General features: G+C 42.9%; 1 protein-coding gene across 2 annotated transcripts in view; it reads left to right on the top strand.

Annotated features, from left to right (window-relative positions):
• The window catches only part of LOC138662005 (A-kinase anchor protein 17B-like), a 58,946-nt gene that overhangs the window by 9,938 nt on the left and 30,976 nt on the right, over positions 1-18,032 (top strand). For both annotated transcript variants that reach the window (XM_069747088.1, XM_069747089.1), the window contains exons 2-3: positions 13,908-14,665; positions 16,059-16,183. In XM_069747088.1, coding sequence (XP_069603189.1) covers positions 13,913-14,665; positions 16,059-16,183 — 878 coding nt within the window. In that variant the 5' untranslated portion in view covers positions 13,908-13,912. The remainder of the gene's footprint in view (positions 1-13,907; positions 14,666-16,058; positions 16,184-18,032) is intronic.

Below are 18,032 nucleotides of genomic sequence, written 5' to 3' on the forward strand. Positions count from 1 at the left end.
CAGCCTGCACTACATGGCGAGGAAACACAGCCTGCACTACATGGCGAGGAAACACAGCCTGCACTACATGGCGAGGAAACACAGCCTGTACTACATGGCGAGGAAACACAGCCTGTACTACATGGCGAGGAAACACAGCCTGTACTACATGGCGAGGAAACACAGCCTGCACTACATGGCGAGGAAACACAGCCTGCACTACATGGCGAGGAAACACAGCCTGCACTACATGGCGAGGAAACACAGCCTGCACTACATGGCGAGGAAACACAGCCTGCACTACATGGCGAGGAAACACAGCCTGCACTACATGGGGAGGAAACACAGCCTCCTCCACATGGCGAGGAAACACAGACTGCACTACATGGGGAGGAAACACAGCCTCCTCCACATGGCGAGGAAACACAGCCTGCACTACATGGCGAGGAAAAACAGCCTGCACTACATGGCGAGGAAACACAGCCTGCACTACATGGGGAGGAAACACAGCCTCCTCCACATGGCGAGGAAACACAGCCTGCACTACATGGCGAGGAAACACAGCCTGCACTACATGGCGAGGAAACACAGCCTGCACTACATGGCGACGAAACACAGCCTGCACTACATGGCGAGGAAACACAGCCTGCACTACATGGCGAGGAAACACAGCCTGCACTACATGGCGAGGAATCTCATCCTCCACTACATGGCGAGGAATCACATCCTCCACTACATGGTGAGGAAAAACAGCCTCTGGTACATGGTCAGGAAACACAGCTTCCACTACATGGTGAGGAATCACATCCTCCACTACATGGTGAGGAAACACAGCCTCCGGTTCATGGTGAGGAAACACAGCCTCCGGTACATGGCGAGGAAACACAGCCTCCAGTACATGGCTGGATATCGCTGTATTCTTCTGTAGCATTATTTTGTGTATTTTTAAAACATGTAAATGTAAAATATCTAGAGCAAACATAGCCATCCAATCTGACTGCTATTCTTTGTTACATACGGATATTGAGATGAATTCACAGCAACCAAATCTGAGGCAGAAAAATGATTCTACTCCGGGCTGGTTTCACACTCCACTTTTTTGTCAAGTATTTCGGCCTGACGTTTTGTGTTCCAAAATGTCAAATTATAGGCTCAGTCTCCAGTGCGATAGGAATTACTTTACTTCCATTGTAATCTGGTTTGGGTTAGTCCCATTTCTTTTAGGGTATGTTCCCACGGTCAGTAAACGCTGCAGGCAGGTTGAACGCTGTGTACATCCACAGCATCCAACCAGCAGCAGCCAGATGTCCACTATGCATGCATCGGCACCCGCGGCTCACCCGTGGAGACGGACATGTGACACGTCTTTCCAGACTACAGCATGTCTATTTATGTTGCAGAAATGCTCCGTCTCCGCAAGATAAATCTCACCCGTACAATGTATTGGGCACGGTGATTCCGCACGGTTCAATAAACACATGCAGAATCACCTGCGTTCAAAAGATGGCAGCACTTTGGATGCAGCGGACATGTGCTCTGTCCAAAGCGCTGCCGATTACTGACCATAGGAACATATCCTAAAAATGCAGCAGGCTCTGGGTATGACTTTTTTTTCTGCTTTTTTACAAAAGATTTTACTTGAGGCTAAGTTCATACAAGTTCCTAAAAAAAAATTGCTTTTAATCTAGAAAATAATCATTTTTATCTTATCTGCATGCTATTCCAATATGTCTATTTATGTCATTCATTTTTATACGTCAGCAGTGAATACAATTTCCAACACCAAAAACATTTTCCATGATAATAAGGGCAATGGATATGTAAAAATCGAATGCTATATCGTTGATCCATATGGAATTCTATTTTTCTTTTTTGTGCACCCACGGTGCATGCTACAATTTTTTTTCTTTCTTATTTGGACATTCTGTCCGGGAAAAAAACAAATCTGAGCAGCCCAATTGAATAACATGTGTAAATGCTGTCCACGTGATGTGCGTTTTTATTTTCCACGGACAGCACTTGGACACGAAATACGGTTGTCTGGATATAGCCTTAAAGATAACAAATAAATGTGTGATTGTCACATCGCAAAAATGACAAAAAATACTTGTTAAAAAAACCTTAAAGAAAAACATTACTTTTCCCAGCAATAAAAAACACTAGAAAAAAGTATGTGTGAAAGAGAACAATATTGAACATCATATATTATCATATGTAAAAAAGTAACGTTATTGGAATAAATTAATGCAAGGAGTCCACTTTGTTATCAGTATTTTTTGTTTCATTTTATAAATATATTGGTTTTATTGAAGTGATTTCTTGTCATTCGAACTACAACTTATATGAAATGGTCTCTTTTACAAGGACAATGGGAGAAATGTGATAAGAAAAATAAAGTGGGTGCCAGATGTTGCTGTTTGCTCCTCTGAGGCCCGTGCTGTATAATTATCTCTATTTATCCCCTCATGCGTTGTCTTTGTTATTCGCGCTGTGCTTTGAGATCTTTTAAATCCCTTCATGTATCTTGTTTACCAAGTAACAAGTATATTTGTCATTTATTTCTCCATCATAAATTTAAGATTGTTAAAAGGTTTACCGTAGTTCACACACAGGATTTTTTTTCAGTCTTTTTTTATTTTTCACGTTTTGGTTTAAATTAGTATATTTCACGTATGTGTATATACATGGTTCCCTGGTTTGGACAGCCTGTATCAGTTGTCAGGTTTTCCTTAATTGTATATTTAAAAACATCCAGGTAAAATTGGTCCATCCCTGTTTGGCCCATGTAATGTCTGTAGAGAAAATGAGCAGTCAACAGCAACTGCAGCCAGCAAGAATCAGCTGTTTGGTCCAGCTCCTGATGTTCTCCGCAAACAGCAGACTTCTGCAGCCCTTACGTGAGGCAACACGCTTGATGGTTTCACCAGTCCTCAATTATTAGACAGCACAATAATGTACAGTATATATTTTGATGTCTACTGCCTATTTTCTTTGTTTCTAGCGTTTTAGATTGCTTGGAAAAGTGGCTCTTTTTTTTTTAGTTTTTATCATCACAAACATTTTTATAGATTTTTTTTTTTGCCATGTCACATACATTTATTTACTACTAGATGGTGGCCCGATTCTAACGCATCGGGTATTCTAGCATATGTATGTATGTATGTATGTATGTATATAGCAGCCACATAGTATATAACACAGGCCACGTAGTATATAGGACCCATGTAGTATATAGCAGACACGCAGTCTATAACACAGCCACGTAGTGTATAACACAGGCCATGCAGTATATAGCACAGTCCACGTAATATATAGCACAGCCCACGCAGTATATAACATAGCCCACGTAATACATAGCTCAGCCCACGCAGTATATAACACAGCCGCCCACGTAATACATAGCACAGCCCACGCAGTATTTAACACTGCCCACGTAATATATAGCACAGCCCACGCAGTATATAACACTGGCCACGTAGTATATAGCAGCCATGCAGTATATAGCACAGCCCACGTAATATATAGCACAGCTAACGCAGTATATAACACAGCCTACGTAATATATAGCACAGCCCACACAGTATATAACACAGACCACGTAATATATAGAACAGCCGAGGCAGTATATAACACTGGCCACGTAGTATATAGCAGCCATGCAGTATATAACACAGCCCACGTAGTCTATAGCAGTGTGTGCACCATATCCCTGTTAATAAAAAATAATTAAAATAAAAAATAGTTATATACTCACCCGCCGGTGTCCAGCGAAGCTATCTCGATGCGCCGCTAGCTTCCGTTCCCAGCGATGCATTGCGAAATTACCCAGATGACTTAGCGGTCTCGGACGACGGAAGGTGAGAATAGCAGGTTTTTTATTTTTTAATTATTTTTAACATTAGATCTTTTTACTATTGATGCTGCATAGGCTGCATCAATAGTAAAAAGTTGGTCACACAGGGTTAATAGCAGCATTAACGGAGTACGTTACCCGTGGAATAACGCGGTCCGTTAATGCTGCCATTAACCCTGTGTCAGCGCTGACTGGAGGGGAGTATGGAGCGGGCGCCAGGCACTGACCGGATGGAAGTGGGGAGGGACTAATTCTCGGCTAAACTGTGCCCGTTGCTGATTGGTCGCGGCCGCCAGGTCGCGACCAATCAGCGACGCGCAATTTCCGTTACAGACAGACAGACGGAAGTACCCCTTAGACAACTATATAGTAGATCTTTAGGGCTACGTTCACACAACCACATTTTGGGGACCAGAGTATGCTGACTGACCCCAAACAGAACACAGCACAATGTATGGAAAGTGTTCCATATTGCTTTAAGAGAACATTTTAATACACAAAACGACATTCTAAAAATACCATGAAATACTTGATGAAAAAGCGTGTGTGAAACAGCCAAGAGCTGATTCAGAAATGTTTCTGCCTTTGTTTGCGGCTAGTTCATGTCAATATCTGCATGTAACTTGTTGCCTCATCTAGGACTGGTGAAACCACCAAGCATGTTGCTTCACATAAAGACTGGAGAAGTCTGCTAATTGCTGAGAACATCAAGAGCTGGACCAAGCAGTTGGTTTTTGCTGGCTGACTTGAAGAGAAGTAGCAAGTTAACACTTGTCACAATTCCTTTACACCTGTGGCAATTGTTGGATACCTCTACCATCCTGCTGCACATTCCTTGGCAGCACCACCATTACTTTGCCACAGTCTGTGTCATTTTCTTAGCACTGCCGCTCACACTCTCGGTGTTGGTCACAACCCTTATCATGTACGTTGGTAGCTGCAGCTTGTCTGGAATTTTGCACACCTGGCCCACACTTCTTGGTTACCAAGTCACAGTCCTCATACACCGGCATCAATCTACTAGCGGTCTCTGGCATGGCGTTCTTATTCACACTCTGATTCCAACGCTCCTCGTGTGGCTACTCCTGCCCCTCACAGGTGGACGCACCCTTCAGGGTCATAAATGGGACTCTACACTACCCTCTGTTAAAAACCTAAAAAAAAAGTGAACGAGGATATAAACTTGTGTTCATGCGGCATGTAAGTGCACGTTCACACTAGCTACTGAACAGAAAAAAACAAAGACAGAAACATAATGATTAAATACCCTGCAGTAAATAAATAAACAACATATTGCATGAAAATAATATACAGTACTTGGTTAACATCATTTTGATTAAAAAATATGCAAAAGCCATCCCACCACTTCTCGGTGACAGTAATTGGGACAGTCCTAACTCTAATATTAAAACCTTACCGTTTGTCAAGTGACATGAATGTGGATAAGGGCTGAGAAGGACTTTGCATTTTTTTGTTCAAAATTATGTTAACTAAGTACCATATATTATTTTCATGTGCTATGCTGTTTATTTACTGCAGGGTATTTACTTACTATGTTTCTGTCTTAGTTTTTTTTTCTGTTCAGTGGCCAGTGCGAACGTGCGCTTACACGCTGTATGCAAACAAATTTGTATCCTAGTTCATTTTTTTTTTTAAGGTTTTTTTTTCAGTCTGTTTGCGCCTTGTGCATATAAAGGTGTGGCCTGCCATTTCTTTGAGCTGGACATTATATTGATGTTGTTCCCCATGGCTGTGTGTCTACTAGCTGGACTTAGTCTTTCTCAGCCCTTATCCACATGCATGTCACTGGGCAAATGGTAAAGTGTTAATATTTCAGTAGGACCTTCCCAACTAGGGTCACCGTGACATGGTGGGATGGCTTTTGCATTTTTTTTAATCAAACTTATGTTAACCAAGTACCCTATACTATTTTCATGCACTATTGCTGTTTATTTATTTACTGCAGGGTATTTACTTATGTTTCTGTCTTTGGTTTTTATTACTCCCCACTGTTGTAGGCTTGTAGCAATCATTGACCTTCTTATGACGGCTCTCTTGGGTTGTGGTCTGGTCTCCTCCTTATAGGACAGACCTCCCACACTAAAGATGTGGAGGAGGTTTTCTTGCATTAATAGCGAGTGCATTATCACCAGTGGCAGCCAGCTAATGGCACTGGGGTTTCTTCAGCACAGCCGCCTCTTCTGCTGTGCATGTCTGTGAGTCTGACCTCCACTGTCTGGCAAGTTCCTGAGACAGTACAGGTGGTGTGTGCACGTTTTTCCTGATCCCACCCTGAAATATGACCTGGGTCAGTACACATTAGATCAAAACCCTCGCCCTCCATTGTGGGTACATCAGACTTTCCATCTATTTCCCAGTGACAACCTTTGAGGCATTTCTTGACCTTGGGATGTATCTACATTTGTTAGTCCAGGCATGACATTATTACTCACTCTCACCTCTCATGCAGCCTAATTTCTATCCATTATAAATCTATCACATAAAAAAAGAAATCTACATAATCAAACATTGCGGGATAATAAAGTTTCATGCCAGGCATAATCTGTGCAATACCCACATGATCTAATTATAGCAGTTACCCAGCAGGGTATAGCATGACATGGCATTACAATGATGTTTGCTTATTCAAACTTCAGTTTTATTTTTTTTAGTTTATATATATATATATATATATATATATATATACGATACGATACGATACGATACACTTTATTGATCCCGTGGGAAATTATGGTATCACAGCAGCACAACTTAAATCATAAAAATCATAAAGGAATTGTTGACATGACAGTTTGTTGACAGAAGAACATTATACATTAGAATAGGACATACACAACGAGTGAACTGAAATGTAGAGAAATAAGTAGACATTCACCTTGGTGGTTTAACCCTAATGTTATTGTTGTACATTCCCATGGCAGTTGGCACAAACGATTTCCTATATTTTTCCTTCTTACACCTCAGAAGTATTAGCCGGTTGCTGAAGGTGCTCTTCTGTCTCATGAATAGCTCATATAATGGATGTGCATTATTGTTCATAATTGCCATACACTTTGTCAGAGTTCTTCTCTCCACTACCTCCCCAAAAGAGTCCAGATTGCAGCCCACAGCAGAACTTGCCTTCTTAATAATCTTATTCAGCTTATTAGCATCAGAGGCCTGCACACTACTATATATATATATATATACTAGCTGAAGAGCCCGGCGTTGCCTGGGCATAGTAAATATCTGTGGTTAGTTATAGCACCTCACTTCTCTTATTTTCCCATCACGCCTCTCATTTTCCCAATCACATCTTTCATTTTCCCCCTCACATCTCTCATTTTCTCCCTCACACCTTTCATTTTCTCCCTCACTCCTCTCATTCCCCCCTAACACTTGTCATTTCGACCTCACATCTGTCATTTTCCGATCACTCCACTATTTTCCCTCACTCCTCTCATTTTGCAATCACACCTTTTCATTTTCACCTCACACCTCTCATTTTCACCTCAGTATATCCATGTTTGTCATCTCCATTATATATAGTATACACCTGTATGTCATCTCCTGTATATAGTATATACCTGTTTGTCATCTCCCCTGTATATAGTATATACCTGCTGTGTCATCTCCCCTGTATATAGTATATACCTGTATGTCATCTCCTCCTATATATAGTATATACCTGTATGTCTTCTCCTTCTATATATAGTATATACCTGTATGTCATCTCCTCCTGTATATAGTATATATCTGTGTGTCATCTCCTCCTGTATATAGTATATACCTGTATGTCATCTTCTATATAGCATATACCTATATGTCATCTCCTCCTGTATATAGTATATACCTGTGTGTCATCTCCTCATGTATATAGTATATACCTGTAGGTCATCTGCTCCTGTTTATAGTATATAACTGTGTGTCATCTCCTCCTGTATATAGTATATACCTGTAGGTCATCTGCTCCTGTATATAGTATATACCTGTGTGTCATCTCCTCCTGTATATAGTATATACCTGTAGGTCATTGCTCCTGTATATAGTATATACCTGTATGTCATCTCCTCCTGTATATAGTATATATCTGTGTGTCATCTCCTCCTGTATATAGTATATATCTGTGTGTCATCTCCTCCTGTATATAGTATATACCTGTGTGCCATCTCTCCTGTATATAGTATATACCTGTGTGTCATCTCCTCCTGTATTAGACCGCATTCACACGTTATTTGGTCAGTGTGTTTTAGGGCGAGTTTCGTTTGTCAAGTTGTGTGTGTTGAGTTGCGTGTGGCGACATGCATGTAGCGACTTGTGAGATGAGTTTTGTGTGGCAACATGCGTGTAGCAACTTTTTGTGTGTCGAGTTGCATGTGACAGGTTAGTGTAGCAAGTTGTGTGCAGCAAGTTTTGCGCATGGCGAGTTTTGCGCGTGGTGAGTTTTATGTGTAGTACCCTTTGAATATGTGCAAGTTTTGTGTGAGGCAACTTTTGCATGTGTTGCAACTTTTGTGCATGTGGCAATTTTTCCGCGTGTGCAAGTTTTGCGTGTGGCGAGTTTTCCATGAGGTGAGTTTTGCACTTGTGGCGAGTTTTGCGTTAGCCTAGTTTTTGCATGTGGCGAGTTTTGCGCGTGGCGAGTTTTGAGCGGCGACTTTTGTGTTTCGACTTTTATGTGGCGAGGTTGGTGTATGTGTGGTGAAATGTGTGCTGAGGGTGATATGTGTTCAAGCACATTTTGTGTGTGTGTTCATATCCCCATGTGTGGTGAGTATCCCATGTCGGGGCCCCACCTTAGCAACTGTCCGGTATATACTCTTTGGCGCCATCGCTCTCACTCTTTAAGTCCCCCTTGTTTACATCAGGCAGCTGTTACTTTGCCTCCAACACTTTTCCTTTCACTTTTCCCCATTATGTAGATAGGGGCAAAATTGTTTGGTGAATTGGAACACAGGGGGTTAAAATTTCGCCTTACAACATAGCCTATGACGCTCTTAGGTTCCAGACGTGTGACCGTGCAAAATTTTGTGGCTGTAGCTTCGACGCCTCCAACACTTTTCCTTTCACTTTTTTCCCCATTATGTAGATAGGGACAAAATTGTTTGGTGAATTGGAATGCGCGGGGTTAAAATTTCGCCTCACAACATAGCCTATGACGCTCTCGGGGTCCAGACGTGTGACTGTGCAAAATTTTGTGGCTGTAGCTGCGACGGTGCAGATGCCAATCCCGGACATACACACACACACACATACACACACACACACACACACACACACATTCAGCTTTATATATTAGATATATATATATATATAAATATATAATGTGTGTGTGTTTGTTTGAGCCAAGAGCACAAGCAGAAAAGTGTCATTTAAAGGCCTATTTCTAGGAATTCTGGTTATTCAGTGACATATGTGCAACGCCCCAGAGACCTGGTCGCTGCAGTAATGTTATTCTTCCACCAGGGGGAGTGATGTTACGTCTGAGGGCAATGAAGGAGATCTTCTGTCCAGGTATCACAACCACAAAACACACTTCACACTCCAGTCCGCCAGGGGGGAGCCATGCTTCTATCTATTAGGGCACTCCTCACACTTAGGTAAAACTGGTAGGTTCGTTAGGAAGTTAGACAGAAGCTGACTGGAGGGAGAAGGAGATAGTCAGTGAGTCCCGACCGAGTTTGGCAGAGGCTGGTTGGAGTGGGTTCCAGCCAGCTCCAGACTGTGGCCTGCAGAAGACGAGGGTACACGGAGCTGCGCCTGCATCCCATGCGGCAGCATTCCAAGAAAGAGACATTGAAAGGAATTGTGTTGCTGTGAGTGAGAAACAAAGTCATAGCAACAGGAGAGGAACATCAGCGGGAGACCAGCTAGAAGCAGACTGCCTCCTTCTGAAGCGCAGTACCGGTAGCCAGAACACCGAGGGAGTAAGGATCTCTATGCCGTTACTTCAGAGACTGACAGGACAGTTGATTTCACGTTGGCTGCCCGACCATATACCCAGGAGGCAGAGTGGCAACTTGTGGGGGCCGGGGCGTCTCTATGGTCCCTATAAAAAGCCTCAGGCCACCAGTCATACGGGTTTGTCCCATCCGTCAGGGGGACAGAGAGAAAGAGACTTAACATCTACAATAGTTGTGAGGACCTTACCGAGTTGCTCAGCAGGGAGGGGACTACAACGCCCAGGCGCTAGAGGAAGGCTATTGAATTCCACCTGGATAAGGGGACTCTGGATTTGCCTTCAGACCGGCGGACTCTGCCTACCCTGTGGTCCCTACCCTGGACTGTGGATGCTGAAGCCTTCAGTAAAGGTAAAGAGACTGCCACCTTGTGTCCTCGTTATTCACTGTGCCTTACACCATTCACCATCTACACACTGGGAAGCCCTGGGGACACACTTCACCTGTGGGAAGGTATACCATCTAGCTGCCATGACATCACCCCAGCGGACCCCTAAGCAGCGTCGGTCACCCTGACCGAATACCACAGGTGGCATCATGAACATTAGCCTATAAACTTTTGCCCTTTTATTGGACGCCCCTCAAAGGGCCACGGACCGGGTCTAGCCACCGTGACATCCCCACTGAGAACTGAAGAGGCCCGGATCCGAGTACCCCATTGCCCAAACGTGAGGGCGCTCCATATGCTTGCACTCATAAAGTTACGTAATTATGCAGATTTTCCATTTGTAAGAAAAGGACACTGTGTATTGCACACATCACCATTTCTCATTATTACACATCATTTATGGATATCTATGGTTTGATTTCTTTGCCTGTGTGGATTGGATGGGTTGTTACCGACATCTGGTGAGATTTTCATGTCAATAGAACCTTTACAAATATATTTACTTAGAAAATTGGTGACGTGTTCAATACTTATTTCACCTGCTGTATATAACAAATATTTGAATTCTGACACTTTTTTTTCAGCATTGGTAGACCTTGTAAAAACATAGCCATAAATTTCAAGTCTTTTTTCATGGAGTTTTTGTTTTTGTACTGTTTGTAAATGGTATAGGCTATGTGCACACATTGCGGATTCCATTGCGGATTTTTCCTCGCGGATTCTGCAGAATACGCAGGTAAAATGCCCTGCGTTTTACCTGTGGATTTACCGTGGATTTAATGTGGATTTAGTGCGGTTTTTATGCGGATTTCGCCTGCGGTTTTACACCTGCGGATTCTAATTATGGAACAGGTGTAAAACGCTGCGGAATCCGCACAAAGAATTGACATGCTGCGGAAAATAAACCGCAGTGTTTCCTCGTGGAATTTTCTGCAGCATGGACACAGCGGATTTGATTTTCCATAGGTTTACATGGTACTGTGCAACGCATGGAAAACTGCTGCAGATCCTCAGCCAAATCCGCAACGTGCGCACATACCCTAAAGATGTTTTTTGGGGGGAGGGTTTGCTCTAATATTGTGTGAACAAGACCCTACAGGGTAAGGCCGGATCACTGTGGAGCGGAGCGGGTGGCCGCATAGCAACACATGGAGCCACACGCTCCGCTCCGATGTGCCGGCGCCAGAGCTTTGATTTCACATGCGAGACACGGACGTGTTTCTCGCATGTGTGATCCCGGCCTAACTCCTTGACTTTTTTACTGCATAGTTTATCTATATATTCCATAACGTTTGCAGCCCAGGTTGTTTGTTCACCAATGTTCTACAGCTGCTACTCCTCTTATGGTTCACACACGCACAGGTCATAGTTGCTTGAAGTAGTATACAGTATTTTGTATTGGATTTGCTGCAGATTTCATTGGTGTAGGTATACCTATATATATTTCTGCACCAAAATGGTTGCAATGTGTAGATGAAATTTGGTACGCAAGGACTGAGCTGTGACTGGTAATGGACACATCTACATTCAATATGAAAGCTTACATACACAAACATGCTCCATTTACTGCCATACAACATCTGCAGCACTCAATTTGTAGGGTTATTTTCTCCTAAAAGGAGCTTTCCACAGTCTTTCCTTTGTCGATCTGCTCTTAAAAGGGATGAATAATAAATAAAAATATCAATACTTATGTCAGTCCTACAATGATGACATTAGATCAGTTAGATAATGGTATCAGTGGTGATGTTTGCATGTGCACGACCTGAAGGCTGTGGCTTGTGGCAGCTGGTGGTTAATATATGGTGCTTGCGTCACTCCATGAGAGAGATGTGCCTGAGTAGGGGTCCAGTCCTCAGTACTCAGGGGTATGCAGTGAAATAGTGAAAGTTTAATGTAGCAATCCAATTACAAAATATATTAATGGAGCGCCCCCAGACACAGGGCCACGAGTTCTCGGTACCGGGCCTCTCTGGTTCGGTTCTGAGGCTGTCACGGTCGCTAGACCCGGTCCGTGACCCTGCTAAGGGGCGTCCAGGAAAGGGATTTGCACAGTCTATCAATGGTTCGTGACACCACCTGTGGTGTTCGGTCAGGGGGACCGACGCTGCTATGGGGTCGGCTGGGGTGATGGAATGGCACCTTCCCACAGGTGAAGTATGTCCCCAGGGCTTCCCAGTAAGGCGGATGGTGATGGTGTGAGGTGCAGGCAATAACGAGGACACAAGGTTGCAGTCTCTTTACCTCTTTACTGAAGGCTTCAGGATCCTCAATCCAGAGTACGTTTAACAGGGCTCTCAGAGACCGGCCGGTCCGATGGGCACATCCAGAGTTTCCTTCGCAGATGGAAATCGTTGCCTACCACTAGCGCCTGTGTGTTGTAGTCCTACCCTGCTGAGCATTCGGAATAGTCCTCACAACTGCTGTTCTCGTTCGTTCGTTCTCTACAGCTCTCTCTCTCTCGTTCTTTGGTTCCAGATGTTACTAGTTTCTAACGTCCCCCAGATATGTTATGGATAGGACGCCACCCATTTGACGGGAAGGCTTGGAGGTCTTCCGGGAACCTAGAGACGCCCCTCTCCCAATGTTGCCCCCTATGTCTTCGTAGGTGTAAAAGGTAGACAGCCAACCTATAATCTACTGTCCAGCGGAATTTGAAGTAAGGCCTGAAGTCAGTTACTCCTACGGTGATCCGGCCACCGACTACGCGCCTCTGTAAGATGTTGCCTTCCTCTCTCGGCACAACTCTTACTGGCTCTCCTTTGTGCTGATCTCGTTTACACTGTTCCACAGTATTCTTCCCCTCTTGTCTCTCTATTAGGATACCGCCGCAAGGTGTGCAGGCGCGGTTCCGTTACGTTCTGTTCTCTCGCTAGGCACCTGCCAGGTTCCCACGCCTGACAGGGACCCTCCTGTGCCTTCTCCCTGCAACACCCCCTGCCACGGGATGTTGCCTGGTTCAAACCCAGTCAGCTTCTGACTAACTTCCTCCCCAGCCCCTAGTTTTACCAGTGTGAGGAGTGGCCCAATAAATAAAGCCTTTTGCTCCCCCTAGTGGCCGGAGTGTGAAGTGTAATGTGTTCTGGTGATACCTGGTCAGGATAACTCTTTAGTGCCATCAGACGTACCGCTGCTCCCCTTGGTGGCAGAGCGCTATACTGCAACGACCAGGTCTCTGGGGCGCTTCACTAACGTTTCTGCACGCACGACTATAGTCACTATAACTTTGCGCTATTCTTCCTAAACTCCTCCATTCATGGCAATCCATTTTATTCTGATGAAGGTCTGTAACTTAGGACCGAAACGTTAATATATTTTGTAATTGGATTGCTACATTAAACTTTCACTATGTCATTGTATACCCCTAAATGCTGAGCTGGTGGTTAATGGTCTGTGATTAATGTGTATAATGTCGTCTCTATGGGACTGCCAAGGGTCAACGAGCAGTGGTGCCAAAATGGTTGTGGGATTTAACAAGTGAGTAAATGGTAAATATTTATTTTATTCCTTCCTCTGCTGCTGGGCACCATTCCTAAAATTACAGCCAACCATCTTAATTTGGAGGAAGGAGACTGTATGTCCCTAAATGGAATTAGTGGTATAATGTACCATCATCCACATCAGTCCTATAATAGTTTTGTACAAAATGAATCCGTACAATGGTGACGAGCATGAGTCGTTTGACTGCAATCGAGGCCTCTAATATATTGTCTTGTTTTTGTTGCAGATCACATGAACACAATGATAATTACTCCAGTATACGATGACTCCGAAGCAGTGGAGCTAAGTGCTGATCACCATCTTTATCTTAAACCCAAGGCAAAGTTAATCATCTCGATCATACTTCCGGAAGAAGCAGATCAATGCAGACCAATATCAAACAGGGACATTTTGGAAGAAATAAAAAATCTGGTTACCCCAGAGCATTTCAGTTGTCTCAGGGTTTCCAAAACTTCAAAAGAGTTTGTCCGAATTGAAGGTGAAGCAGATACTAAACACTTGGCTTGCAGATTTTTGGAAAAGCTTAATGACCAAAATTTGCCGATTAGTTGTCTTTCCAAACCATTACACATCATAGCAATTGAGGCACCAGCTGAACTTCCAGCCAATGATAGCACTAAAAAACTACTGACAGAAATAAAAGTTGATTCCGAAAATTGCACTGCACCGTCCTGTCTTCATTTGGAGGGTTTGCCATGTAAATGGTTTTTACCTTTGGGTACAAACACAGAAAAGCCAAGTGAAGAGGTTTTAAGAGGCACTTTTGAAAAATTTGGAAATATAGTAAATATTGACATACCTATGCTTGATCCATACAGAGAAGATGGCAATGGAAACCAGCCGGGTCCTGGTGGTCTACAAGCTTTTGATGCTTTCCTCCAGTATGAAGAAATATCAAGTACTATCAATGCCGTGCGTTCACTCCAAGGGATGAAGCTTATGCTTACTGCAGAAGATGGAAAATCTGTGGCATGTGATATTAAGGTGAAAAATCTCTAAGGGTTGGATCACAAGTATCAAATTAGACACAGATCTACCCACAAGCTACGGACAAATCCGCAACAAATCCAATGTCAATCTGGATTCAATTACCATGTGCGCGAATGAGATCCCCCCCCAAAAAAAAATATTTTGTGAAAATTTTTTGTCTGCCCTGTGGAAGAAAAGTTGCGTGTGAGTGATGTCACATGTCGCTGCAGCCAATAAACAGCCTCTCTTTAGCTGCAGCTCATCAGTATTCTCTCAGGACGGACATCTGATGAAATATTAAGGTCTGCAGCTGACGAGCTGCATGAACTGAGAGCACCATTTTGATGAACCTGGAGCAGTAAATACCACAAGATAAAAAAAGAGAAGTGACGTAAAAAAAAAAACCCGCAAATTATGAATTGCATCTATAAAGTATAGAAACTTGGTCCAGACAAAGTTTGATGAAGCTCCTCATTGCATCTGATCTCATGGCTCCTTTTATATTCTTGATCTGCACTAGAAAAATAAAAGTAGATTCTGATTTCTTAGTATGAGCTATTCCTTTAGGTTTAGTCAGGAGCACGGTTACAGCCACCGCTCCGTAATAGCGATATTTCTGGTGACAGGTTCCCTGATGTAAAGGAGGAAAATCCTATAATGCTATGATTCATACAGTCAGGTCAAAAGTGATGGCACCCTTGAAATTGTTCTAGAAAAAGTATTTTTCATAGAAAATTATTAAAATTACACACACTTTGTTAAAAGTGAGGGAAAATAAGGCAAATTTGATATTATTTCAGACACAACCCAAAATGGGCCAGACAATATTTGGTTGCACACCCTTTGGAATAAATAACTGCTTCCTATAACCATCAATAAGCTTCTTACACCTCTCAACTGGAATTTTGGAGCATTCTTCTTTTGCAAACTGCTCCTGCTCCAGGTGTCTCACATTTGACGGTGCCTTCTTCCAACAGTAATTTTAAGATTTCTCCACAGTTCAATGGGATTTAGATCCGGACTCATTGCTGGCCACTTCAGAACTCTCCAGTGCTTTGTTTTCATCCATTATGTCCAATTTGCCCTTTTTTCCCCTCTTTTTTTTTGTGGTGTTCCAATACATGCAAAAAAATAACATGTGTGACAAAATATGTAATTACAATAATTTTGTGGGAGAGATACTTTTGGCTATGACTGTATATAAGACACTAGAACACTAATACCAAGTTTTACTTCTCATAATCTTGCAAAAAATACAGGGCAAAGATGGTACCTTAGGCCATAATAATAATCATCCATTCCTTCCATTTATTTTCAAAAGAAGCTCTGACTGACTAAATTATAGAAAATGTCAACATAATAATTCCTGTAATACTTTTTTATTTTATCCTTCTCCGTGTTTAATTAGATATCCGTTGATGAAAATGATTACTTTAGTGAGGAGGCCATAAACAAGAGGAACGCTGAACGCCTCAAACTGCAAGAACTGGAGCAGCAGCGGAAAGAAGAAAAGGAGGCGGAAGAAGCTGAGAGGTGGGATACAATGTCGGGTAAATGGTGCATTTCTGAGTCCTTTTTGTATTGGGACTGATATTGAACTTAATTGTGTAATCTTATGTCTATGATGTAATCTTACAGCTGTTGTGCATCAGTCTCTGGAACCTCATTGTAGTATCTAGGCTTTTTCCAGTTGCAAAATTATGCAGAAAGTGTCAGTCTACTCCATGATCTTAATTGCATATCAGGTCTCACATGTACCAAAATGTTACCTACAGTTGTGGCCAAAAGTATTGACACCCCTGCAATTCTGTCAGATAATACTCAGTTTCTTCCTGAAAATGATTGCAATCACAAATTCTTTGGTATTATTATCTTCATTTAACTTGTCTTAAATGAAAAAACACAAAAGAGAATGAAGCAAAACATTGATCATTTCGCACAACTTCATAAATGGGCCAGACAAAAGTATTGGCACCCTCAGCCTAATACTTAATGGTTGCACAACGTTTAGCCAAAATAACTGCGACCAACCGCTTCCGGTAACCATCAATGAGTTTCTTACAATGATCTGCTGGAATTTTAGACCTTTCTTCTTTGGCAAACTGCTCCAGGTCCCTGATATTTGAAGGGTGCCTTCTCCAAACTGCCATTTTTAGATCTCTCCACAGGTGTTCTATGGCAGTGCTCCCCAACTCCAGTCCTCAAGGCCCACCAACAGGTCATGTTTTCAGGATTTCCTTAGTCTTGCCCAGGTAATAATTGCATCACCTGTGCAATGCAAAGGAAATCCTGAAAACATGACCTGTTGGTGGGCCTTGAGGACTGGAGTTGGGGACCTCTGTTCTATGGGATTCAGGTCTGGACTAATTGCTGGCCACCTTAGAAGTCTCCAGTGCTTTCTCAAACCATTTTCTAGTGCTTTTTGAAGTGTGTTTTGGGTCATTGTCCTGCTGGAAGACCCATGATCTCTAAGGGAGACCCAGCTTTCTCACACTGGGCCCTACATTATGCTGCAAAATTTGTTGGTAGTCTTCAGACTTCATAATGCCATGCACACGGTCAAGCAGTCCACTGCCAGAGGCAGCAAAGCAACCCCAAAACATCAGGGAACCTCCACCATGTTTGACTGGAGGGACCATGTTCTTTTCTTTGAATGCCTCTTTTTTTCTCCTGTAAACTCTATGTTGATGCTTTTGCCCAAAAAGCTCTAGTTTTGTCTCATCTCACCAGAGAACATTCTTCCAAAACGTTTTAGGCTTTTTCAGGTAAGTTTTGGCAAACTCCAGCCTGGCTTTTTTATGTCTCGGGGTAAGAAGTGGGGTCTTCCTGGGTCTCCTACCATACAGTCCCTTTTCATTCAGAAGCCGATGGATAGTACGGGTTGATACTGTTGTACCCTCGGACTGCAGGCAGCTTGAACTTGTTTGGATGTTAGTCGAGGTTCTTTATCCAACATCCGCACAATCTTGCGTTGAAATCTCTTGTCAATTTTTCTTTTCCGTCCACATCTAGGGAGGTTAGCCATAGTGCCATGGGCTTTAAACTTCTTGATGACACTGCGCACGGTAGACACAGGAACATTCAGGTCTTTGGAGATGGACTTGTAGCCTTGAGATTGTTCATGCTTCCTCACAATTTGGTTTCTCAAATCCTCAGACAGTTCTTTGGTCTTCTTTCTTTTCCTCATGCTCAATGTGCTACACACAAGGACACAGGACAGAGGTTGAGTTAACTTTAATCCATGTCAACTGGCTGCAAGTGTGATTTAGTTATTCCCAACACCTGTTAGGTGCCACAGGTAAGTTACAGGTGCTGTTAATTACACAAATTAGAGAAGCATCACATGATTTTTCGAACAGTGCCAATACTTTTGTCCACCCCC

This window comes from Ranitomeya imitator, chromosome 2 (genome assembly GCF_032444005.1).
Source record: "Ranitomeya imitator isolate aRanImi1 chromosome 2, aRanImi1.pri, whole genome shotgun sequence".
NCBI lineage: Eukaryota > Metazoa > Chordata > Amphibia > Anura > Dendrobatidae > Ranitomeya > Ranitomeya imitator.